Raw genomic sequence first — 23,317 nt, forward strand, 5'->3', positions numbered from 1 at the left:
AGTGGCACGCCGATGCTCAGACTGTGGAAAACTGCCCGAAGGATTTGCCAAATGTCACGCAACTTTCTGCCAGAGCTTGGGCTGGCAAATACAGAGAGAGAGAGAGCAGCACTTTGCAATAAATTGATTTATAATTACAGACACCACAAATGAGAAAGAGAGAGCACAACGGAAGTCACGGAAGTAGGCCAACAAAAGCGGTTTGTAAAATTTAAGTAAATTAGCCAGGAACAAGATAACCGAAACCGCCAGCGATTCCGACCCCCTCCCGGACAAAGATGAGGCAGTGACAGTGCGCCCCCGCAGTGCGTAATTTCCGCTGGGCAATTTTCTTGTTCTTTTTTTTGTGTATTTCCTTTCAAGTTTCGTCCTAACCCCCACCACACACGTTCAACCTGTGGCACACGGTGCTCATAAGTGATGTCCTACAGATTTTATTTTTGTTGTTGGTTTCCAGGAAATCTCCACTGCCGTACCGTAGGAGTTTCTATGTATCTCGTTTTTGTAAAATATATGCAAATTGGTTTATTTTCATATGGCAGGCAACCAGCGAAGCCTTAGGCCGAATGGACCTGGACACGTGTGTCCCCCTCCGCCCCTTCCTTCAGTTGTTCAGTTGGACAGACGTTGAGGGACCTGAAGCCAGGTTCAGCATTGTCTAGACGTAATTGGGCTGTAGATTTAGTTAATATTACACTAGCAATGAGACATATGAGAAGAATTCTTTTCGAAGACGGGTGGAGAGGAAATTTTGAGATTTATTTCCAAGAAAATCCGAACCAACGGTGCTTATAAGTGATGTCCTACAGATTTTATTTTTGTTGTTGGTTTCCAGAAAATCCACATGTAGAAATCTAGCTTTAACTTTTTAAAGCTTTCTTAGAACATGGTTAGCACTCCAAAATTTAATGAAGATGAAATATTTTCTTATTTCCTGAAAAACCAAAAGGAAAAACTATCACACCCGAAGAAATTCCCTGATCGAAAACAAATAAAAATGTATATAAATGAAAAGTAGTACACAAAAACAGATGTAGCACAATTGCAAGAAAATATTTAAATAGCAAATATAAATATTGATGGAATATGTAAAAATACCAAGAAATATTGAAGAGGAAATCGAGAAAAACAGTATAACAAATAAATCAAAACAGAATGACTCACCGATTCTCACAATACTTTAGCATCTTTTCTGTTCTTATGTTGCGATGCGCTGTTGTTGTTTGGTGAAGTGTCATTTGCTTCGAGGCAATAATAGGCTTCATATTTTCGCTCTTTATTTAGTTTTTGAAATATGTACATTTGGAATTGGTTTTCTCCACTCGCGCACTTTCACTCGCTCTTAAAAAAACTCATTTTTGCCGTAACCGCCTGGCTCTCCTTGCCGTCATAATGACCATCGACACAAACACTTGCACTTAGCACTGAGTGAGATTATTTATCTCCGCTCTTTCTTTAGTCTTGCGGGACATTCAACTGTTGTTACTTTCATCTCACTCCAACACTTCACTCACTTTAGCCGCAACCGCCTGGCTCTCCTTGCCGTCATAATGACCATCGACGCAAACACTTGCACTTAACACTGAGTGAGATTATTTATTTCCGCTCTTTCTTTAGTCTTGCGGGACATTTAACTGTTGTTACTTTCATCTAACTCTAACACTTCACTCACTTTAGCCGCAACCGCCTGGCTCTCCTTGCCGTCGTAATGACCATCGACACAAACACTTGCACTTAACACTGAGTGAGATTATTTATTTCCGCTCTTTCTTTAGTTTTGCGGGACATTTAACTGTATTTACTTTCATCTCACTCTTGCACTTCACTCACGTTAGCCGCACCCGCCTGGCCCTCCTTGCCATCATAATGACCATCGACACAAACACTTGCACTTAACACTGAGTGAGATTATTTATTTCCGCTCTTTCTTTAGTTTTGCGGGACATTCAACTGTTTTTCTCTCAACTCACTCTCACTTCACTCACTTTAGCCGCACCCGCCTGGCTCTCCTTGCCGTCATAATGACCATCGACACAAACACTTGCACTTAACACTGAGTGAGATTATTTATTTCCGCTCTTTCTTTAGTTTTGCGGGACATTTAACTGTATTTACTTTCATCTCACTCTTGCACTTCACTCACTTTAGCCGCACCCGCCTGGCTCTCCTTGCCGTCATTATGACCATCCAGCACTTGCACTCACTCTCACAGAAAAAAATTGAAGCTTACTGGCACACCATGCCATGGTGCCGTTTCTCTTTCCTTTACCTTCTTTGCACTCAAATTCCATAACTGTAAAATTGCGTGGGTGGCAACGCTAAAACGGCAACGCAATGGCTTCTTTTTCGTGGTTTCTTCTAAATAGAGGAACAATTTTTTTCACGCATATTGCAAATTGTTTCTAATCCTTTGGCTTCCACCATCTTTTACCGCTTTGTCGACTTTTTCCGGCAGTTCAAATAACATTTCCCACTTTTACTCCACGACACGAAACCACATGCGCCGGCGCTTGGTACTTTGTGTAAATGAATGAACGCAATAAGTTGTGCATACAGACGCGCGCGCACCACGCTACGTGCGATTTAATTGACTGTTTTAAATGAGTGGCGTGGGTAAACTGAAAGCGAGGTGTTAGGAGTGCATGCGTATGCAGCTCAAAGCAATTCGTTGGGGGACTTCGTTTCTGCTCGCCTCTTCTCTCCCGATCTTACAAGCTGAGAGCGCAGCAGCGCTGCTGGCTCGGAACTTTTTCGTCTACCTGCAAAGAATGAAAGCGAAAGTTGAGCGCCGAACAGGAACGGAAAGAGGTTGAAAAGAGAGAGGGTGGCAGCAGAAACCGAAAGTTTCTGGCTGAACAAGAGCATACGCATGTACACACATGCATATACATGTACATATGTCTGTAAGTATATCGTTGTGTAGAACAATTTAATCAAGTCAATGTCAATGTCAAGGCCTCTCTCTCTCTCGTTTTCTTTAGCTGTAAGCGCACTGTTATAATAACAGGGCGCTGTAACGACACTAGAGAACGAAAGCGAAAGTGTGTGGTTGAGCATGGCTGTGTAGATCATAATGTTAATGTAGGTCAGGTCCACAGCTCACTTTCGTTTTCATTAGCTGTTAGCTCGCTGTTAATTTAACATGCTTCTGGAACGAAGGCCTCTTGTCAATGCCTCTCTCTCTCCCTCCCTCTCCCATAATTTGGTTGCTTTTAATGACAGACGACATGGCTCTCTCGGGTCGGCCATTGATGCTGATCCAGATAACCCGTACTTAATGTGGTAGGAAAGGGACAAACCATACCCTGCACAGTCGCTTCGAATTCATTTCATGGAGCTCTCATCAATTCACTATCATCGCAATAACAAAAGTAATATAAACTATGATAACTAACGTTTCCTTGGCCCCCATTCTGCAGATTCAATCAAACTGTATAAAACCCAGGCATTGACATAATCGTTTCGTGACTCCCCTCCCCATTCCCATAGCCATTCCCAATTATGAGCACACTCCCGGACCCAGGGCACATCCCACCTAAGTGGACAGACAGGCGGGACACTGCGACATCCTCGTAATACCAATACCAATGCCCGTTGTCCTGGTCAACCAAATATTTATACACAATAAGCTGGTCGGTGCGGGGCTTTTACTTTTCGGCTTTCCTCTTTGGCTTCGCTTCGCAGTTTATTTATTTTCTTTGCCCATCTATGAGTGCTGCGAGCGAGTACTTGTGGGGCCAGCGGACAGTGGCCAGCGGCCAGGGGCCAGTGGCCAGGGGCCTCCACCATTAATGAAAAGAATATTTTTGCCCATTATGCGCCAATATGGTCCGCCATATTTCGGTTTATTTAATTTTGCGCAAATAAAACGGAAGTGGCGTTTTTATTTTCCTCTTCATGTCGCTCCCCATCTCCTTCGCTTTCTGCGTCGTCTAGTGGCGTTCGAGTGCCCCTACGTCTCCAGTCACCCTGCCGTTCTGCCCGTGCGCTACATAAAACTCTGATGTGGATGTCGCTGTAGCTGTAGCTGTCCCTGTCGATGCCGGGGCCCAACAAACTAGCGACAATGCTGGAGTCGCTGGCTGCTGGCTGCTGGATATTTTAATACTGGGATACTGCGAGGATAGTGGCTGTGGAGCACATTTTTTGGTGCATATTTTAAGCCAGCAATTTGTGTAGTTTCGCTTTAAAGAGAGCGAGTTGGAGCCGAAACCCGAGCTCTATGGCCGGGCACTTCCGTTTTTGGCGCGCCAGTTGTGAGCTTTCCCAGGCGCTGCTAAAAATGGAAATGGCTGTCATTTCCTTTGAAGCGGGAGAGAGTCTCCCCACCCACCCCACACTCCCCCGTGTGGTGCAAACTGAACCCATCAGCCATCAGCCATTAATGGTCGAAATGAGTTTTCATGCTCAACTATTTTGGCAGCAGCCGTTTCTGAAGTTCTGCAGCTTCTTGGGCAGAGCTTAAAGCGGTGCTGGGGATCGGAGCAGGATTGGGTATGCATCTTTCGACCATTTGAAATATTAATTAGTAGCAGGGAACGCTCCACAGGAACTCCACTGCCAAATGGGTATGGGAATTGCTGCAGTACTTTGCTTGACTGACGATTTGCTGCAGTGCAATCCACTGGCACTCATCCTCATGCCTCTCTCCGGCTGCTCCCATTCTCTCTTCCTTATAACTTACGCAACTAATCTGTGCTCCATGTGTGTGTGTGTGTGTGTGTGTGTGTGCGTGTGTGCGTGTGTGTTCGGTAGTTGTTGGGGTTTTGCGGACGCATTTGCATTTAATCGGATTTGCGTACTGGCTGCCCAGATTACAGGTTGTACTTCTGATTCCAGTTGGCCAAAAGAAGAGGACGAACAGTCGATGCCAGAACAAACCAAAGTCCATTTGTTGTGCAATACATGCCCCTATGCGTGTGTGTGTGTGTGTGTGTGTGCGTGGAGCACTGGCCGTTCCAGTAAGCAAGTGGCATCATGACAAATTAACATGAGCACAGCCAGCCAGCCAGCCAGCCAGCTAGCTAGCCCCACTCGACTCCATTCTCCATGCTGTCTGTCTGTCGCCGTCTTGCGGCAGCAGCTGCTGCTGCTCCATTGTGGCATGCCCCTGCTCCACTTGGGTGTCCGGCGCAAAACCCATTTCTAAATGCTTGCTGCCTGCTGGAAACTGGCTGCAATTAGGCAAAGTTCCCAGTTCCCTTCCCCCCGCCTCAACAGATATTTTGCGATTTTTGATTTGTGGCCAGAACCAAGAAGAGCAAGTGGCAAGCAATTGGGGCAAGTACTTTAAGTACCTCTCTTTACAGGGTATCTGCTGCAAGCTTCGCCCTCCACTGACTGCCGTTCGTGGCACAATTTCCGCTTTGTATCAAAGATAAAAAATGACTCCTTTTAGACGTATTTGACAAAAGTTCTATGTCACTCACACTCACGCCTCTTGGACACACACACACACATAGAGACACACACAGCTGTGTTCTTGTTCCTGTCTGTACCGTATGGGAGACAAACATATAATTGCATAAATCAAACTCAAACATGCAACATGAAAAATCGCATTAATTTATCTGCTCACTGCTCATGGGTTTGTCTCTGCCACAGCCACAGCTACAGCCACTGTCTCTGGTCTCTGCCTATATGCGGCGGGGGCACATCATCCTCTAGACGCTGGCTGCTGTGTGGGTTGCGGAGGAGTAACATATCCGCTTATGTCAATTTTTTTTTGTGTTCTGCTACTTGGAGCGGCAGCATCATCAACGCGGCTGCTGCTGCTCCCCCTCAACTCATCCCTGCTGCTGCCACTTCAGCCAGTTGTCACTGTCAGTTTTGGCTTTCAGTGTTTTGTCACTGGAATATACCCACCCAATCCCTCCCCCACACACACTCTCCAACACACACTCCAATCCTAGCTGCTCTGCTCCATTCTGTCGCCTGGTTTTGTTTGCTTAAATGCTACATTTACTTTATGGATTGTTGCTATATTTTTTCTTCAACTTGCAAACACCCAAAATGTGGAATGGCGTATAAATTTCACGTCAATTTTCATACACACTCGTGGGAGAGCGACTGACAGAGGGGAAGCCACTGTAGGAGCTCAGCTGGGTGAGCCCTTGACTGATTGTGGCCCGTCGGAAGTTGGTTCCTTTTAATAACTTGCCCACACACACACACACACACACACACACACACACACACTGTCACACACTGACACATCCCTGCCGAGTGGCTGTGTGGGTAGTTTCATCCGCTAATAACCTGCTTTTATTTGTTGTATTTTTGCTTTCCTCTTTTTGTTGTTGTTTGGGCCGCCCGCTTTAAGTGTCTCCTCCTGGGTCACGCTACGTAGTTTAAAATTCTTTATAATTGGATTGTAGCATCTAAAGCTGAATCCACCACCCCCCAGCCCCAGCCGGGATCAGGGCACCCACATTTTTTATGGCCCGCCTCGGACCCGTGCCGACTGCATGTCAAAAGGATTTTACAGTTGACGCGCGCAAAAGCAGAGCTGCTCGGGGCGCCCATGCCCCACTCAAACCCTTTTGCTGAGTGGCAGAAGCTCAGGCCGTAACCCTGGACTTCCAGGCAGAAGGCTACTCCTGGCTCCTGGCTCCTGGCTATGTGATGATATGTTTCATTTCACACGGCAACGGCTGGCAATCCTTTCGACCGCACACAGACAACCCAAAGTCCCTTCTCCGGCCACAGGAGCTGAGATTTATGTTTTCTTGTAAACAAAATAACGGACATGCTTGAGGCTTTTGGGCAGTGCGGGGTGGGGGGCTACGGCAGCCCATCATATGTGTGAAGGTGGGGCGCAGCTCCAGCAGGATGTGCCCTCCCACCACACAGGCAAACGGGATTAGGCGCATGTAAACCTGCGTGTTCGATTTGCAGCTTTCTTTTGCCTCCTGCGACTTCGTATCTGGATCGAATCATCGGGGATGGGGAGGGCATGTGTGGATGTGTGGATGTGCCTCTTATGTGTGTGTACAAATTAATTATTCAAAGGCACATGAGAATGAGATAACCGTGCAGAAATCTCCTTCCTTTTCCGCACTTTTTTCACCCACATTTTGTTTCCTATTTCTGCTTATCTATCATTAATGGATTGGCAAGCAAACTCGTACTCGTACCCTGGGCCCATAAATCTTAAATTACACCTAAAACTTGTGAGCAATTCGAAAGAGAAATAAAGGCAGTCCAAAATGAAGGGCTTTGATGAGAAGTTCAAGTTCACATTTGACCCACAAGGGGCCACTTTTGAACTGTAAAGTTTTACCCACAACTCCACTCGAATGTTGTTTTAATCAATCATAATTCGATTTTAATTCCTCCCCGTTCTATTCCCCAGCTGCAGGCAGACATTCCATCAGTGTCCCTGGAGCCACAACTTCAGCCGCTTCTGGAGACTTTTTGCTGCCAAGCAAACTTCCAATGTATGGTAAAGCCGCCTTCAAAGGCGCTGCCTAAATGAAAATTTGTGTAAGCCGCAAGAAGAAAAGAAAACAGGAGGTGGGGCGTGCCGAGCGGCGACGATTGCCAATCGAATTTAATGCGAATTTTCGTTTAAAGTGTCTGCAGCTGGGCACAGCCGTGCCGCCTTTTGTCAGTAGATGGAACGCTCAGCCCAACCCAAGCCAAGCCAAGCCAACGCAGCGAGCCGCACTAATCAACACAATTACGTAGCAGTCGAAGGGAAAACTTTTCTAATTGGATATGAAGACGCGCACATGCGTCGCGCCTCCATGTGCTGAGGGTCCAAATATTGTGACAAGAAAATGGAGCATGCCCTGGAGCTGGCGGCAGAGGCTCTCCAGTTCCAACTTCGCACCGCTGAAATGCTTTGACAAATTATTTTTAAGCCAATTTACAACTTGAGAGAAAAAGTATCAGGAAAACATATCACACCCAGGGCAGAGCACAAAAGGGGGAGAGAGAGTGAGGAAGGGAAGCTCCCTTGGGGTGACTGGCATTTGTGTGGGTTGGGGGTGGAGTGGGGGCAAATATAATACGAAGGATAAAAGTGTAAAGTTGACATCCCAGGCACATTACTCACTCGAGGTGCCAGCCCAGCCCAGGCCAGGCCAAGCCAAGCGATGCCCGTCAGGCAACGTGCAAAGAACAGAGACCAGAAATGAGCATGGCCAAGAGAAATGGTAATGCGGCCGACTGAGAGCCGATACTCTAGCCACGCTCCACCCCACACCCCGCACCCTACACCCTACACCCCTTTGGCCAATGCTTGAGTCTATGCAGCAGTCAAAGGGGTTGTGTGCAGCATTTTCTCAACGTCTCTCGACAAAATGTCGACATCGTCGACTCGGCGGAAACCATTAATTTTGTCACTTTCGGAAGTGCCAAAGTGCTGAAAGAGAAGGTGCACCGAGTCGGGTGCGGGGGTGGGGACAGACAGCAAGACAACTTTTCAGCCAACGAAAGATATTGAGAATCATGAAAATGCAATTAAAATCGGGCAGCCAGATGTGCACCTGACTCAACCAACAAGTTAATTGTTGTCCAAGCACAGACCGCACCTCCCGCAGGGTAACATGTGCGGGGTGGGAGGGCTGGACACTTGAGAGGGTGCAAGGACAAACCGCAGTAACCGCAGCGCATGCGTTCACACTCGCAAATGTTGACTTAATAATTACAAAATGCATAATTTAATAGTAACAAAATATGAGCAGTGCCAGGAGGGAAGTCTAGTAGTCAAATGGAGTCCTTCACTTCTCTATGACACACATAATATTGATGCCGCTCTTGCCCAGATTGACGCCCTCGAGAGCCGATTCCTGCTGCTGGCGCATGTAAATGAGGAACTGTATGATGACGTAGAACAGGTTGTTTCTGTCGTAGACGCAGCTGTGCAGCTCCTTGTCGCTGATGAAATTGAACTTGGGATTGAGCGGGCTGCCGCTGCACAGGATGGCACAGTGCGCCTTGTTGTGCACCGCGTTCACAATGTCCTTGGTGGAGCGTTTCTCGTCGCGCAGCAGCACATAGCGGCAGTGGAAGGGCCGACCGCCGCCCTGTGGCATGGGCATCAGTTGGCTGTCCAAGTACACGCAAAACAAGTGGAAAATAATCTGCAAAGGCACAAAATAAATGGGAAATTAATGGTAGCTAAGTGTATCCCTGTGTCTCCTTTCTTACAGCTGCATCGGTGGGCAAGTGCTCGCCCCATTCCTGCCCGTTGTGCGCATTGCCCGAGTTCCAGCGAAAGTCTGCCAGGCAGGAGCCCTGCGACAGCTCCTTGATGCGTTGCACCAGATATTCCTGATTGCTGAAGCCATCCAGAAAGGGCAGCAGCATGGGCAGAATGGGCGCACAGGTCTGCACAAATTGCTGATTGTCCGCCGTCTTGCGCAGACGCTCCAGGCTGACGGCGCCGATCTTCAAGTCGTTGAGGCCACGCTGCCGAAACATCTCATCCACATGGTTGATCTCTGTGACCAGGCGCTGGAGTATGGTGGTGGACAGCCACTGGGGAAACAAGGATTGGGATCAGTCATGGCTCTTGCAAAGAGTATAGTCTGAGGCTTACATTTCTCAGATTCGCCACATATTGCGAGAGTTTGTGCGTGGAGATGCGATTGATGACCTCCGAATTGCTGTCCTTGAACTGAAACGAACTCAGCTCCTCAATGGACGTAGGCGCATTCTCCGTGGTCACCGGTGGCGTGGGCGCCAGCTGATAGATGGTCTTCAGTCGGCTCAACTGTTGGTTGCAGCAGTTCCAGAAGGAATTGCTGGAGTTTGGGCTCGGCGTATTGGGGCCATCGGAGGTCTCCAGAATGCTGCGCTGCCTGCGGGCACTCTTCATCAGCGCCGGCAGCTGGCGTGCATCGGTGAGGAAGTCGTCCTGCCGCACCTCCGCGTACGGCGAGTCATCGCTGATGTTGCTCACATTCAGGGAGCTGTTCTGCTGCATCATGGGCGTCGAGTTGTACGAGGAATTCTGGTTGTGCTGGTGCTGATGCTGCTGCGGGGTCCTTGTGATGCTGGGACTGCGACGTTGCGTGGGAGAGCCAAAGCAGGAGTTCTCGAACGATGAGTGCCAATTGATGATGGGCGTATCATCCTTAAAGTCAGTGTCCACCTCATAGCAACGCGGCTTCTGCGCCTTTCGTGTGAAAATGGTTCTGAAAGAGTTGTCTAAGGGGCAAAGAGAAAGCATTAGAAGAGTCCCCGCTCCACAGGGATCAACTCCTTACCATCATAGCCATCCAGCAGACACTTTTGTACATCTGTGCCCAGCACCGGGTCGCCGCTAAACCATAACCACAAATACTTGGCCAGGCAGGCCAGCGCGCTGAGGGCCATCACGCTGCTCACGGCGCACTCGGCCATAAAGAAGTAGGACCAACGCTTGGAGGGGCATGTCTGCGACAAGTCGAACAGCAGCAGTGACAGCACAGCTACGTTGAAAGTGCACCATTTGAGGTATGTCTTGGCCTGGGCGCCGCGGAGACGCAGATCCAGACTCTTCTCTACCATCGGGGAGCTGGTGTGCAGTGATATTGGGTTATTGATCATGTCATGGTGTTTGCGCAATCTTACCATCTGCTCCGGGAGTAATTCATGCTGTATTGTATGTTGTGTGTTGTTTTATTTCATGAAAATTCAGATGTTTGAGTAAAATGCGGAAAATTTGGCGGCTTTGCCGGCTTGATAGTGTGACCGGATTTATCGATGAAATATACCGACGGACTGTCAAAAATATACCAAAATATACCATTTCACTTAGAAAATACTCCGAGAAAAATAATTTTGCATAATTTTGATATTCAATTTAGTATTGCCAGCTACTTAATACTCTCAGCGATGAACTTGTAATTTTATTCGATTGATACATCAATTTTCCATTTGATTAATGTTAAATGCTTTCCGCATTGTGATGTTTATACAAAACACGTTTATGCAAAGAGGGCATAAAATAATTACATAGTAACTCCACCGTAAGTACACAATAGCCACGTTTTATGTACATTTGGTGTAACCAGTAACTTTGCATGAAATGAAATGCAGGGAAATTGTTGTGACCGTCAGGTGTCGCCCCATCGCAGAAATCTCTGTGTAGAGTTGCCAAGTAGCTGCCATAATGTCAGTTCGAATTGTATGAAATTATTTATTAAACAATTTAAATAAACAAATTATATAAAATTTATTAATATATCGAATACATTTATTTATTCATTAAAAATGCTATCTATCATTGGTCCAGTTGGTCTGTAAACTATCATTTTGGGGCAAAGCCCATCCCATTTCCTCCCCTTCGAGCCGCACGCCTTCGTCGCCTTCGCTTGCCCACAACGGGCGGGCCGACACCCACTCCCACTCCCACGCCCAGTCCCGGCACTGGTGCGAGTTGCAGCAGCAGCGGATTGTTGATAAAAGCTGCGGCAATGCCCAGGACCGTGGCACTGGCCAGCGGAATGAGGAAGCTCTTGGCCAGCAGCGCTTTGGGGGAGATCTCGGGCGCTCCCTTGTGCGCGACAATCTCGTGCGAGTCCAGGGGATACGAGCTGTAGGTGTACTCCACGCCGGGACCCGCATAGTGGCCGGGTTCGGGTCGCGGTCGATAGACGTGATAGGGCGGCCCGGCGCCTGTCTCGACGCTGGAGCCGTAGCCGTGTCCAGGCAGTGGCCCTTGGTCGTAGCCGTGTTGTGGTCCTGCTCCCTGATCGTAGCCATGTCCTGGTGCCACTCCCTGCTCGTAGCCGTGTCCCGGTCCGTAGTCGTAGGCATAGGGATGTCCTTCATAGCCAAAGCTTTTGCCTGCCGATCCGCCACCGCTGCTGCCATAGTGGCCTAAGGATTGGGGGGATACACATCTGAGAGGGGGAATCCAGACTCCACTTTTCGCTGGAACTTACCCACGCTGATGCGATCTTGGAGCGGACGGGATCCGCCTCCCTTGCGCCACTTGTCGTACGCCTCGCTGAGACTCTCTCCAGCTCCAGGTGCTGCTCCTCCTGCTCCTGCTCCTGCTCCTGCTCCTCCCACGGGTGGCAGCGCACCAATCGGCTTGGATATAAAGCCAGCTGCTGTGCTGTCCAGCTTCTGCACAGAGCCCGGTCCCCGATAGAACTCCGGCGGTGGATCGTAGCTCTTGGCTGCTGCTGCGCCGCTTGACGCCTGCCGCTTCTGTGGCGGCTTCAGCGGCGTCCAGGAGGTGTCTGTGTCCGCTGTGGAGTTCTGCTCCTGCGCCAGCACCGCAGTCAGCCAGAGGCAGAGGCAGACCCAGCAGAGGCTGCAGCGTAGATTCCGTGTTGTGGCAAACATTTCGACTGGGAACGCGGCCTGCTGGCCTCGCACTTATATGTGTGGGGAGCAGCCGCCTGTCTGCCTCCGGTGTCCGGGGGGAATATGTCATCATTGGCATTACAGAGTGGCGTCAAATTGCGCGGCTCTGACGGCAATTTAGGCCGCTTGGCTGGCATTGAGATTGAGACGCGCCGCGCCGCGCCGCGCCGCCTGCAGCTGCCTCTGCCTCTGGCATGGGCCACGATTAGTGCCGCCAGCTTGGCAGTCCATGGAGGGGGCATGGAGTGTGGCATGGAGTGTGGCTTGGAGTTCTTTCTTCACTCTTTCATCAGCGGGAGCAACATGCGTATAGTTGCCAATTTGTGGCCACTGGAGGAGCCGCAGCCAGTGCCCCCTCTTGGATTATTGAAATAAAAAGTAAAAATAAAAATTAAGCAGTGAAATTATTCGCGCCCTCAAAAGTGGCAAACTTGAAGTTGAATTAAATCATTTAACGCTGCAGACGTTCCCGTGTCCAGGGGGGAATGATCTGGCACAAGGTCACAGCTCTTAGACCTTGCTAGTCTTGGACTTGCGATACATCTCCGGCATGTCGGAGTCCTCGGAGTCCGAGGAGCTCGGCAGATTGCCATTCTGGTCGCCCAGCATCAGGCGCTCGATGAGCTCCACCTGCACCGTGAGGATGGCGGAGAGGCCCAGCAGCATCTCGATGCGGCGACGGTACTGAAAGCGCAGCTCCTCGTCGCTGGGCTTCTTCTCGACCACAATGCTGCTGGACTTGGAGCGTACCAGCTCCTGGCGGTACATGGCCCAGGCGATGTTCTCGCGCACCGTGCGCCCGCGTGCTCGGTACTTCCGGCGAAAGTAGCGACAGCCGCAGAGGGCCAGGGTGTGGGCGTACTCGAGGCGCAGGAACTGCAGGAAATTGATGCGACTGCGGCCTGCAGTCTCCTTGCGATCCTGCTCGGCGTTCTCAAAGTACGAGAAGATCAGCGCCGCGAAGACATTCATGAGGACGACGGCAATGATGAAGACCAGCACGAGGTAGAGCACAATGCCCAGCGCCTTGCCGCCGTGGAACATGTCCCGCGGATGCACCTCCGAGCTGAAGCCAAAGGCAAAGCACAGGCAGGCAATGATGCACTTGAGCAGCTTCTGGAAGTACTCGCTGTTGTTGCCATTGATAATGGCCACCGCCATGCCCAGGCCCATGAGGAAGATGATGATGATGAGCGCCGTGCTGGCCACAGCTGGCCAGGCCATGTACAGCGTTTTGGTGAACACCGAGAAGACGCTGGCGAACTGCAGAACCTTCCACAGTCGCAGCGTGGTGATGCACACGAGGAAGCCCATGATGATGTTGATCAGCAGATAGAGACGCGTCGGACGCTGGAAGTCGAGGTAGTCCCGCGTGGTGGACTCCTTCAGCAGCTGCAGCAACTTGGCCACCTCCCGCTCCCGCAGAACGATGAGTGCCAGCAGGATAATGTTGAGTACGAATATGACGACGTCCACCTTGTTCCAGGCCTTCCTAATGGCGCTGCGATTGTACCACAGCTTGACCACCAAACTGCGACAGAACTGAATGACAATGATGAGGTAGAGCAGCATCACGATGATCTTCAGGTGGCTCATCTGATCGAGACTCTCCAGCAGCTTGGTGCTCTGCAGCGAGGCGCGTGTCAGCTGCATTCCAAAGTTTGTGTTCTCCACGAGCAGCGTGCACACCGTGAAGATGTTGGCATCCGCATTGAACATGGTAAAGTCGATGAAGAGCGCCGAAGTGTTGCGGTGATCCAGCCAACTGTAGCCCTTGAGGAAGCCCAGCACCTTGAGGCTGTTGTGTGGCCCCGTGCTGAGCAGCGCCATGTAGCCGGCCAGCTCGGGATAGTCCATGTCGTGGCCATAATGATTGAAGTGGAGGAGCAGCCCATCCTCCAGGCTGGGCGTGTGTCGCAGCGGTGTCCAGGGCTCGTAGATGCGCCAGTACTTGTCCTCGTAGTGCAGCCGCCTGAAGGGTGTGCTCCACTCGGGCATGCTGTTGCTGTAGTCCCACTGCGGATCGTAGGCCCCAATGTTGTCAATGTGCCGCAGCTGCCGCAGCCGAATGACGCCCAAACGCTTCATTTGGGGTATCTGCAGCCAGGCCGTGTCCAGGGTCTGGCTCGTATTGAAGCCCTTGATGAGCGTCAGCTCGATAAAGTCATAGACCTGGTCCATGTATCGAATCTCCTTCAGGCCGAGCGTGCTGCTGGTGTTGTGCGACAGCAAGGTCCGCACGGCATTCGTGTTGTAGTAGAGCAGCGGATCCTGGTGCACAATGACGACCATGAGCAGCAGCAGGAAGTACGTGCCGTACAGCTTCAGGTCCTTCATGATGTGACTGTACTTCTCGTTCAGCTTCTCGTTGCGGTGCTCGACGGTGATCATCAGCTGCGACTTCAAGCTCCTCAGCCGCGTGCGCAGGTAGTCCAAGTGGTTGTACTTCTCCTTGGTCATGTCCGAGCGGTAGTTCACGACTTGCTTCTTCGGCCACGTGGCCGAGTCGATCGAGAGCACAATGAACTTGATCGGATCGATGATAATAAACTGGAACAGCAGCACCAGCACTATGGTCACCACCATCGTCTTGAACTTCTTCGTCTCGTGCTGGAAGCCCGTGAAAACGGCAATCAGAACGAAGCTCGCCAGCATCACCCCCGCAGTGATGATGAAGAAAATGGCATTGTTGCCAGTGTGAAAGTAGCTCTTCATTTTGCTTACTACATGCGGCAAATACTAAATGAGGCAGAGTGTGTTTTAAACTGACATTAGTGGCGCAGGTTGGTCTGTGTTTTAGATTTGGAACAAACAAAACTCAAATTTACTCTCAGGCTTTACATAGCTAAGCTCTGTTTAGCAGCTGAAATGCGGTAACAGCTCTGTTAACAGCCATGGCTAAACATAATGTTACAGACTGTGGGCGTTTGCTATGTGCATAGAAAAAGATCTCCGGCAGCGCAGCGTAAAATCTTCGCTTAGCTTCAGCCCGCAGCAGCGGCAGAGCAACAACTTCGTGTCGGGCCAAATGCTCGGCTGCCGCAGCGACAGAGAAGCAAGAACGTGTTTAGCTTCGTGTTTACACTGTAGACTCTGCAGCTGTCAGTTAGCGCTGCGATGTAAAGCTTGCTGTTAGCGCTGCCCTGTACAACTCGCTGTTAGCGCTCGTGTCTACAGCTCTCTGTTAGAGTTCTGGTGTGTTTAAGCTCCAACCTTTCGTTTATAATTAATGGCATTGTAATTTACCGAAGTGTTCCTTCATTTTTTACATAAATATCGCTGTAATTCTCATCCATCACTTGCTCAGCCTTCCTCCAATCATTCAACTGCTTGTCAGACTCCTTCATTTACCTACAAACCCACCGCAGAATCCCACTGTTAAGTCAAAAGTTTCGTTTTTGTTTCAATGTATTTGCATTTCATATTAATAATTGCCATATATTTATGTGTATTTATGTTTATGTATATTTAATAATATATGCACAATTCATTAACTAAGTTAACGGTCACTAAATTAAAGCGATGTTAATGTAATTCCTTTGTTCTGGTATACTGAGAGGATGATAAATATATTTTATTTTCTTTTATTTTATATGCATTATAATAATACTGTGTCCTGCATCTGGAATACACACATAGATATATATTTTGTATGTCTTTATCTATCGCGGGCTTTCATACATTTTCGGAATTGACTTTCAGTTGCGCCCCACAAGCCCACAGCTTCTGGGGGCAGCTGCCACGATGCTACGGAACGGAACCTCCTCCTCCTCCTCCCCCTCCTCAAAAGGGTTGCGGAAGGTGGGGGGAACACACACACACACACATAAATCTTGTATTTATTATTTGATTAGTTACAGTTTGGGTAAATGCCTGGATTAATTGCTGGGATTAGTTTTGCCCTTTAGTTGAGGGCGGCACCGGCGGCCATGGAACGCTTGCCCCAGCCGCCGTGCAGCTTCTGCCACTGATCGCGCTTGCCCCACATGCCCTTCAGGTTGTTCCAGGTGGGTTCGCGCTTGCCCCAAGCGCCGCGGAACTTGTTCCAGCCCTGCGCCTGACGCCGCTTGCCCCAGGCCACGTTCATGCTCTTCCAGGCGCGCTTCTCCATGTTGCCAGCCGCCTCCGGATCCTCCAGCATATCCTCGCCCGACTGCTGTTGCTGCCTCTGCTGCTGCTGCTGCTGCTGCTGCAGCTGTGGCTGCATGTCCTGGTTGCTGGCCAGCCGCTCGAACGTGTCCCAGTCGATGGTGTTGGTGCCGTCGGTGATCACCAGCGGCACAAAGTGTCCCGTCATGTAGATGTTGTCGTCGCCATCCACGTCCGGCACCACATCCCTGCTCCGCTTGCCCCACGAGCTCTGCAGCGACTGCCAGGCGCGCTTGTTGTTGTACAGATCGCTGTCGCTGAGCTGCTCCACCACCTGCTCGGAGAGGCCATTCGGCTCATTGCTGGCGGTGCTGCTGCTGCCGACTCCGCTGCCAACTCCGCTGCCGCTGGCCAGGCTGCTGCAGGCGCTGCCTAGGAGCAACACTGCCAGCAGCAACAGGCGGCTCTGGATCCTTGTCTTCGTGTGGGCGCCCATCCTCGCTGTGAAACAAGAGAAGAGGGAAAAAGGGAAATGTAAATGATGAAACTGAGACGCAGACCTGGGAGGCCTGCAGGCCTCCTCTGAGCCACAACCGCAGCGCCTCGAGGGCGGGGTGGGGGGGAATGCTCAATTAAGTCAAAGCCAACGCCACTCGACTGCTCCCTGGGGGGTTCCACGGGGAGTTCCTGGGGCAGCAATCATTGCCGCCCACGCTCAAAAATTACTCCAACCAGAGGGGGGACGGGGCCGGGAACACGCTTAACGATTTAGCTAAATAACCTCTCTAATTGAAGGAGGTGGAGACGCACAGCTGGAGGTCGGAAGTCGGAGGTCGTAGGTCATGTCATGCTGCCTGTCGACCGCTGCGTTAAAAGGCAACAGCGCATAACAGTTACAATTTATGGCCTATTAATGTCCTACTGTCCGGAGGTAGCAGCCAGCGGGAGGTGCCGGCATTCCGAATGGAGAATGGAATGTTTGCTGGCAAGCAGGAGGCGGGCAGCAAGCAGGCAAGCAGCAGGCAAGCAGGAGGCGGGCAGCAAGCAAGCGGAAGGCAAGAAGTAAGCAAGCCAGAGGCAGGCAGAAGGCAGCAGGCAAGCAGTGGACAAGCAGGAGGTAGGCAGTAGGCAAGCAGTTGGCAAGCAGTAGGCAAGCAGGAGGCGGGCAGTAGGAAGTAGCGAAATGATTGAGCATACGCAGCGCCTATTGGCAGTAATCCAACGCACTTCGCCGCTCTGCACTCCATGCCGGAAGAAGGATAAGCAAAAGGAGTGGCAGACGCAGGAGGCTAAATGCTGATGGAAGCTGCTCTGATGGCCATTACAAGTCGATAATGATGCTTTTGAAAACGTTAATATGCTGGCTGGCAGGCTCATAGTCAAAGATTATGGGGTTTTGTTTGGCCAATGGCTTAAGTGGCTAGCGATTGCACTTGCGGGCGGGCCACTCCAAAGACTAGACAAAAGGCAGCCAAGAGGCAGTAGGAAAAGAGCAGCAGGAGGAGCAGCTAAAAGCGGGGTGTAGCAGCATGTGGCAGCATCTGTGTGGCCCTTATATTTGTTTGCACTTGCTGCCAAAGTAGTTTTTGCTATGCGCTCGCATGTGCTGTGCATAAGCAACCCCAAGGATTAGCATAAATGTCACTAAACTGAGTTTATTCCCATGCCATGAAGCAGGAAACAGCAGCAATAACTTTGCTGTAACTTTACCCTAAATGCCATCGCCGGAGCTTCGATTAATCAGCTAAATTATCTGCCTATTTCCGTTTTTAATGCCCAATTTCTGGTTATCCCAGTGCCCCTTCCTCAGAGGCCACCGCCACCGCAGCTGTTTGGGCGCCAACCTGGAAAAGTCATCGCCATGGCAGCAACTCTTCAAAGCCCACCACAATCGGGGGGACAAAGTCTGGGGGCTGGCTGGACAGGGCGCGTCAATCAGCAGGGCAAGTCGCTCCGTATCTTATCTGCGCGGTTTTGCCTGATTAAATGATGTTGTTCGTTGTCCGCTTGGATTGGCCAACTAATTGAGAGGCGTTGAGTTGGCGGAAAGCCAACCCGTTGCCAGCTCCGCAGCTTCGGACTCCTGACAGATGATGGTCCGAGTGTGAAGGCAACTCTCTGCCAGGCTTAGATGCGACTTAATTTGTGCGCTTGTCGTTGATTGATTGACGCCAGCCCGGCCAGATGAAAGTTTTAGCGGCTTTGCGCCAAATTATAATATACGAGCCAGCGCGATGATGGAGCACGCATCAAATTTTATGACCACAAACGGAGGAGGAGATGGCCAAAGGACCAGGAAGAGCAAGCCAGAAAACTTGCACAGGGTCAAGTCAAGTTGTAATTGAAATGAACTGAAAATATTTATGGCCTTTGCGGCTGACATTCTTTCGAATTGGTTAGCTGACTCGCTGCCCTGTGGGTGTCCTGTGTGTGTCCATTATTAATTTGCCTGCCTGCTCGAGAATAATTCATGTGGTGTCAGTGGGCAACGACAATGCCAATGCCAACGCTAACCCAACACCCGACACCCAGCCACAATCCGCTCAAGAGGACACTCCTGGCCTCCTTCTTGGCTTGGGCAAACAAATTGAAATGAATTTTTTCGCGCCAAAATTAAACAGCTTGCTGCAAATCGAATTTGCCAAGACTCGCGGCGGCGTCTACTCATTGTGTGCCGTGTCTGCTCGATAAATAGCCTCGGCAAATATTTGCCCAAGGATGGCATTTGCCTATAAGTATTTTATTTAAATAGGCCTCACGACCGGGCAACCCACGTAGCAGAGACCCAGTTGCCCGTTGCCCCAAAAGGAGTGCAAATGGAAGGATATCTTCATGGGCAAATTTTGGGCATTAACGAAAATGCGTAAATCAACAGAATATCCGCAAAAGTGCAAATGGAATTCTCGTCTCAAGCGGACACAGAGCCCAGTCCCCCGTCTTCTCTCTGCCTTCTGCTATTTTAATGCAAAAGAGTTTCTGTTTCAGTTTCTTTCTGTTCTGCATAATTTAGTGGCATATTTTTAATCAAATTTTAGGCCGCCAAAACAGAGCAGTGATGGGAATACAATTTAATTATTTTAGTTCCGGAAAGAACTCTCTGAAAAGTTTGCCATTAACTTATTAGCTCTCTGGAGCTTAGTTTGTGCGTCAAAATTGAATGTTTGGACACAAAAAATGCATCCAAATTAATTAGTTGTTTAATAATTTAAATTGCAGAAATAAATTGCATTTCCTTTGACATATCTAAAGGGGAATTAAGTTGTTAGACAGCGAGCAAAGCTAATCGAGCTGCAGGATAATTTCGATTATAATTATAATCTCTACAATTACAATTCTTGCGCATATTTTTTAGCTGACTGAACATTTTGCTTAGCTTCAAACACCTCAGATATTTATGTGCATTATTTGATTTGAATATGAAAATTATTAAGCAAAGTTGTTAAATATTATTTTCTAATTGCAGGAAAATTCGATTAGAATTCTCATAAATTGGAATGTACTTGCGGAAAGGTTCGTATTTAATAGCTAATCATATCTACAGTCTCTTAGTTTCCAAAATTCTTTTATTTCTATAAAATAAACCCATCAAAGATAAACCTAAAAACGGTTCTAAAAATATTTGCTAATTTCTCTCAACACTTATTTTTTAGCTAAATATTTAAATATTCAAAAATTAAGTTTTAATTCTATTTTGAACGCAATCAATTCTGCAATTTTCTTAACTCAATTTTCCCTTTCTGTGAGCAGCCATTTCCCCGATTCGCCTGCCACAATTGCATTACGAGCCACGCGCTGCCCCGTGCGAGTTGGATATTGAATATTGAATACAATTTTCCAAGCCACTCACCTGAGAGTATATTTTGTGCACTTTATTTGTTGTTGTTTTAAGCGAGGAATCAGCGAAAGTGTTGGCTGGAGCAACTTCCGTTGTATCTGCGGTCAGGTCGGTCGGTTGCGTTTTTGTGCGTCCCTCTGATTGGATTGCGTGGGATTTTTGTTCGCTGCTTTATAATAGTTTTTTTTTCACATTGAAAATTACTTTTATAAGTGGATTTGTGTGCCGCAGCAACTGGAACTCAATTAAGGGACAAACCGAGTGGGAAGTGATGCAGGAACTGCTCACTGGAGAGAGTCACTGGCTCTGCTGGGGTCCTACTGCTGCTGCTGCTGCTGCGTGTGCGTAAACCTGTTGATCGGCTGCTAATGATACGCAGCACGGCGCAGCAGTCGCTTATAAATCAAAAACGGAAGCGATTCGCGACACGAACGAACGTGCAGCAGCCGGCAGTTCGGACTTCGGGCGAGGATTTCCCTGCGCACGCACACAGACACAAACACAAACACAAACACATTCCCACAATGCTGATGGGTGGCAGGATGTCCTGTATGCCTGTCCTCCATTGTAGTCCCCCACTTGCTGCTTGCAACGGAAATGGTCAAGTGGGAGAGGGCAGGGGGACTCGCCGTTGATGGCACACATGCGCGGCCCTGCCACAACATTTGTTTATTCGTCCCGAGCCCGGATCCCCCTTGGGGAATTGGCCAGACTGTGGACGTAGTGGACTGCCGCTGCGTGGGCTCTGCTCCTTGGACTCATTCAAATTCAGGTACATGCTCCCCGTTGGGAACTGCCCCAACGCCTTGAGGCATTTAAAATTAAACACCGCTCACACAACAATGATGCAGGGGGGAGGGGAGCTGAAGCACTCAGCGAGCATATTGCATATTGCAGTGCATTTTCATTGTCAGCGGGGGGGTGCCAGGCAGGCAGGCCAAAACACAAACACAAATACAAAAAAATACTCGAGGAATTCTTTCACCTTCGATTCGTGTCGATTCGGTGTGGGTGGCTGTGGCTGTGGCTGTGGCTGGCAGGCGGCACATGTTTGAGCTAAGCAACAGTAAGAACCCTTTTAGTGCTTCATGAATATTTATGACGATGTGCGGGTACACCTTGTAGGAGGATGGCCCTTGGTAAATGACAAACTGTAAGAGACCATCAGCGGGGGAGAACGAAGAAAAGACAGCACTGGGCGGTGCAGGCAGGGCTGTGCCATGGATCCACTTTCCATGTGTGCCACTTGCTTCTGGCAGTCGAGCATACCCCACGAGCAGCAGCATCTTTCAATTGCGAGAGCTGCAGAAGATGTCAACCTTTGGCTCTATGGCTGGGCGGGACATCAACAGGTTTTCATTTGTGGCCATTTTTTGATGGGTGCCCTGCCTGTAAACGATGATGGGAATATTTATGACACTGCTCTGCCGTTGCGTATAATGAATGGGTTCTGGGGTGGCCACCTCATCCCTTGCTGCCCCAAGCGATAAGCTACGTAGCTACTAATTGATTTTGCCACTGATAAATCGCTGCCAATCGCTGGCTCGAGCTGCTATCACTGACAGGCAGTGGTACATGTGTTAAAGGGAGTGCAGCTACAGCTGTACCTGTGATGATTGTAAATCATTTCCTGTTTATGTGTCTGGCCTAATTGCAGCCATTAGCAGCAGGTGAACTTTATACTGAGCGATGCGATCCATTTGGATGCGTCACTAAATGTAATCTGCCAGCAGCCTTTAAGGAGCGCACCCCTGAGCATGTGAAATTGCATTGGAGCAGTGGGCCTCCACGCCCCATGCCCCATGCCCGCTGCGTTTCCTTTTTCCATTCAGATTGCCACATTTGTATAGGAATCCCTTGGTGGTTTGCATTGTGAAGATGGAGTGGCAGTGGCCTGCTGCCCCGCTGCCCCGCTGTGCTGTTGCCCAGCTAATAATCATTTGTTTGCACTTTGCATGCGCCAGATGGCCAACAAAAGGGCCAACCGGACGGACCGGGCCGTCCATAGATTTAGACTTGGCCACGAGCGTGCGAAGCCATGCGTTGAAAGTATATTGCTCCTTGCAAGCCATCATTCAAATATGTTCATTAAAGATGCGTAATATTTGTATTTGTATTTAGAAACTCCTTTAAAGATGGATTACTTTTGTAGACGCTGTCAGCACTAAATGATTTAAATTCAAATCCTGCGGCTAGTGCTTCACGACAAATGGTGGATGCTACGACATTTGTAGTTCCTGAGCTGTGAGCAAGTAGTTCGTTCCTTTGTGGTAGTTCTATTTTACCCTGTGTAATTGCAATGCAGCACATGTGTCGTATCCGTGTAAAAGCAATAATTATGCTACTTTTGTTAGTTGACCATTTCAGTTTTAAACTTAATTTGGAAACATTCCAACAAAAATAAGTTGTTAAAACTAGCCGATCTTGTTGAGAATTGATTGATAAATCAGATAAAAGTATAGTTTTAGCGCTGAGAGTCCTAACTAGCTAGTAATATCAAATAGAACATCAAAATAGAAGAAAATGGGCTAAGATTTACGTATATGTATGTAAGTGTGCACGTATATTTTTTGGTATATTTCTGTGCTCACTGCTGACCTAATCCTCTCTTTGGCATGTGACGGCAAGGTATGACAAGCAGGTAAACAAGGACGAACTTTTCAAAGCTCCCACGTTTTCGGCACCTGTTGAAACGATCCCTGATAGTACATGCGAGAGCGTCTGGCAGGAGAGAATTTCCCTGACCGTTTAGACACAGGAGAGGATTTCCCTGACCGTTTAGACACAGGAGAGAATTTCTCTGAAGAATTTCTATCACGGTGGATGAAATGGCCGTGTAATTTACCTGGCGCACCTGCAATTTTTTGTGACGTATTTACGTGTTGTCGACACCTTTACTTTTGGTACAAATTTCGCACCATGAAAGCTCCCTTGGTTTGATAAGGGGAGTTTGAAAGCTCTTTTCCTTTGCCAAGGGAGTTTGAAGAACTAATCAGAACAACCAAATATAAAATAAAACAGATTAATATTGGTCTATAGACAGTATGTATGCACATATGTATGTATATGGTTTATAATATTTAT

At 49.0% G+C, this 23,317-nt stretch overlaps 4 protein-coding genes across 5 annotated transcripts; all 4 read right to left on the reverse strand.

Moving 5' to 3' along the window:
- Positions 1-8,643: 8,643 nt before the first annotated feature.
- Positions 8,644-10,712, reverse strand: LOC117894606 (transmembrane protein 209). The gene is made up of 5 exons (XM_034801757.1): positions 10,564-10,712; positions 10,218-10,507; positions 9,548-10,158; positions 9,157-9,486; positions 8,644-9,089 (listed from the first exon to the last, which is right to left on the reverse strand). Exons 1-5 carry the CDS (start codon positions 10,584-10,586, stop codon positions 8,727-8,729), a joined length of 1,617 nt encoding a protein of 538 aa, XP_034657648.1. The 5' UTR covers positions 10,587-10,712; the 3' UTR covers positions 8,644-8,726.
- A 530-nt stretch (positions 10,713-11,242) lies between these two features.
- On the reverse strand, positions 11,243-12,288 carry LOC117893590 (fibroin heavy chain). The gene is made up of 2 exons (XM_034800264.1): positions 11,880-12,288; positions 11,243-11,814 (listed from the first exon to the last, which is right to left on the reverse strand). Exons 1-2 carry the CDS (start codon positions 12,286-12,288, stop codon positions 11,243-11,245), a joined length of 981 nt encoding a protein of 326 aa, XP_034656155.1.
- A 531-nt stretch (positions 12,289-12,819) lies between these two features.
- On the reverse strand, positions 12,820-15,014 carry LOC117893591 (polycystin-2). The gene has a single exon (XM_034800265.1). It carries the CDS (start codon positions 14,962-14,964, stop codon positions 12,820-12,822), a length of 2,145 nt encoding a protein of 714 aa, XP_034656156.1. The 5' UTR covers positions 14,965-15,014.
- Positions 15,015-15,782: 768 nt separating this feature from the next.
- LOC117894003 (allatostatins MIP) lies at positions 15,783-20,590 on the reverse strand. 2 transcript variants are annotated; one of them, XM_034800827.1, is made up of 3 exons: positions 20,492-20,590; positions 20,246-20,399; positions 15,783-16,899 (listed from the first exon to the last, which is right to left on the reverse strand). In XM_034800827.1, exon 3 carries the CDS (start codon positions 16,892-16,894, stop codon positions 16,214-16,216), a length of 681 nt encoding a protein of 226 aa, XP_034656718.1. In that variant the 5' UTR covers positions 16,895-16,899; positions 20,246-20,399; positions 20,492-20,590; the 3' UTR covers positions 15,783-16,213. The 2 variants fall into 2 exon arrangements, with proteins under 2 accessions (XP_034656718.1, XP_034656717.1); XM_034800826.1 differs by having other exon boundaries at positions 20,246-20,402.
- Between the last annotated feature and the right edge of the window lie 2,727 nt (positions 20,591-23,317).

This window comes from Drosophila subobscura, chromosome J (assembly GCF_008121235.1).
Source record: "Drosophila subobscura isolate 14011-0131.10 chromosome J, UCBerk_Dsub_1.0, whole genome shotgun sequence".
NCBI lineage: Eukaryota > Metazoa > Arthropoda > Insecta > Diptera > Drosophilidae > Drosophila > Drosophila subobscura.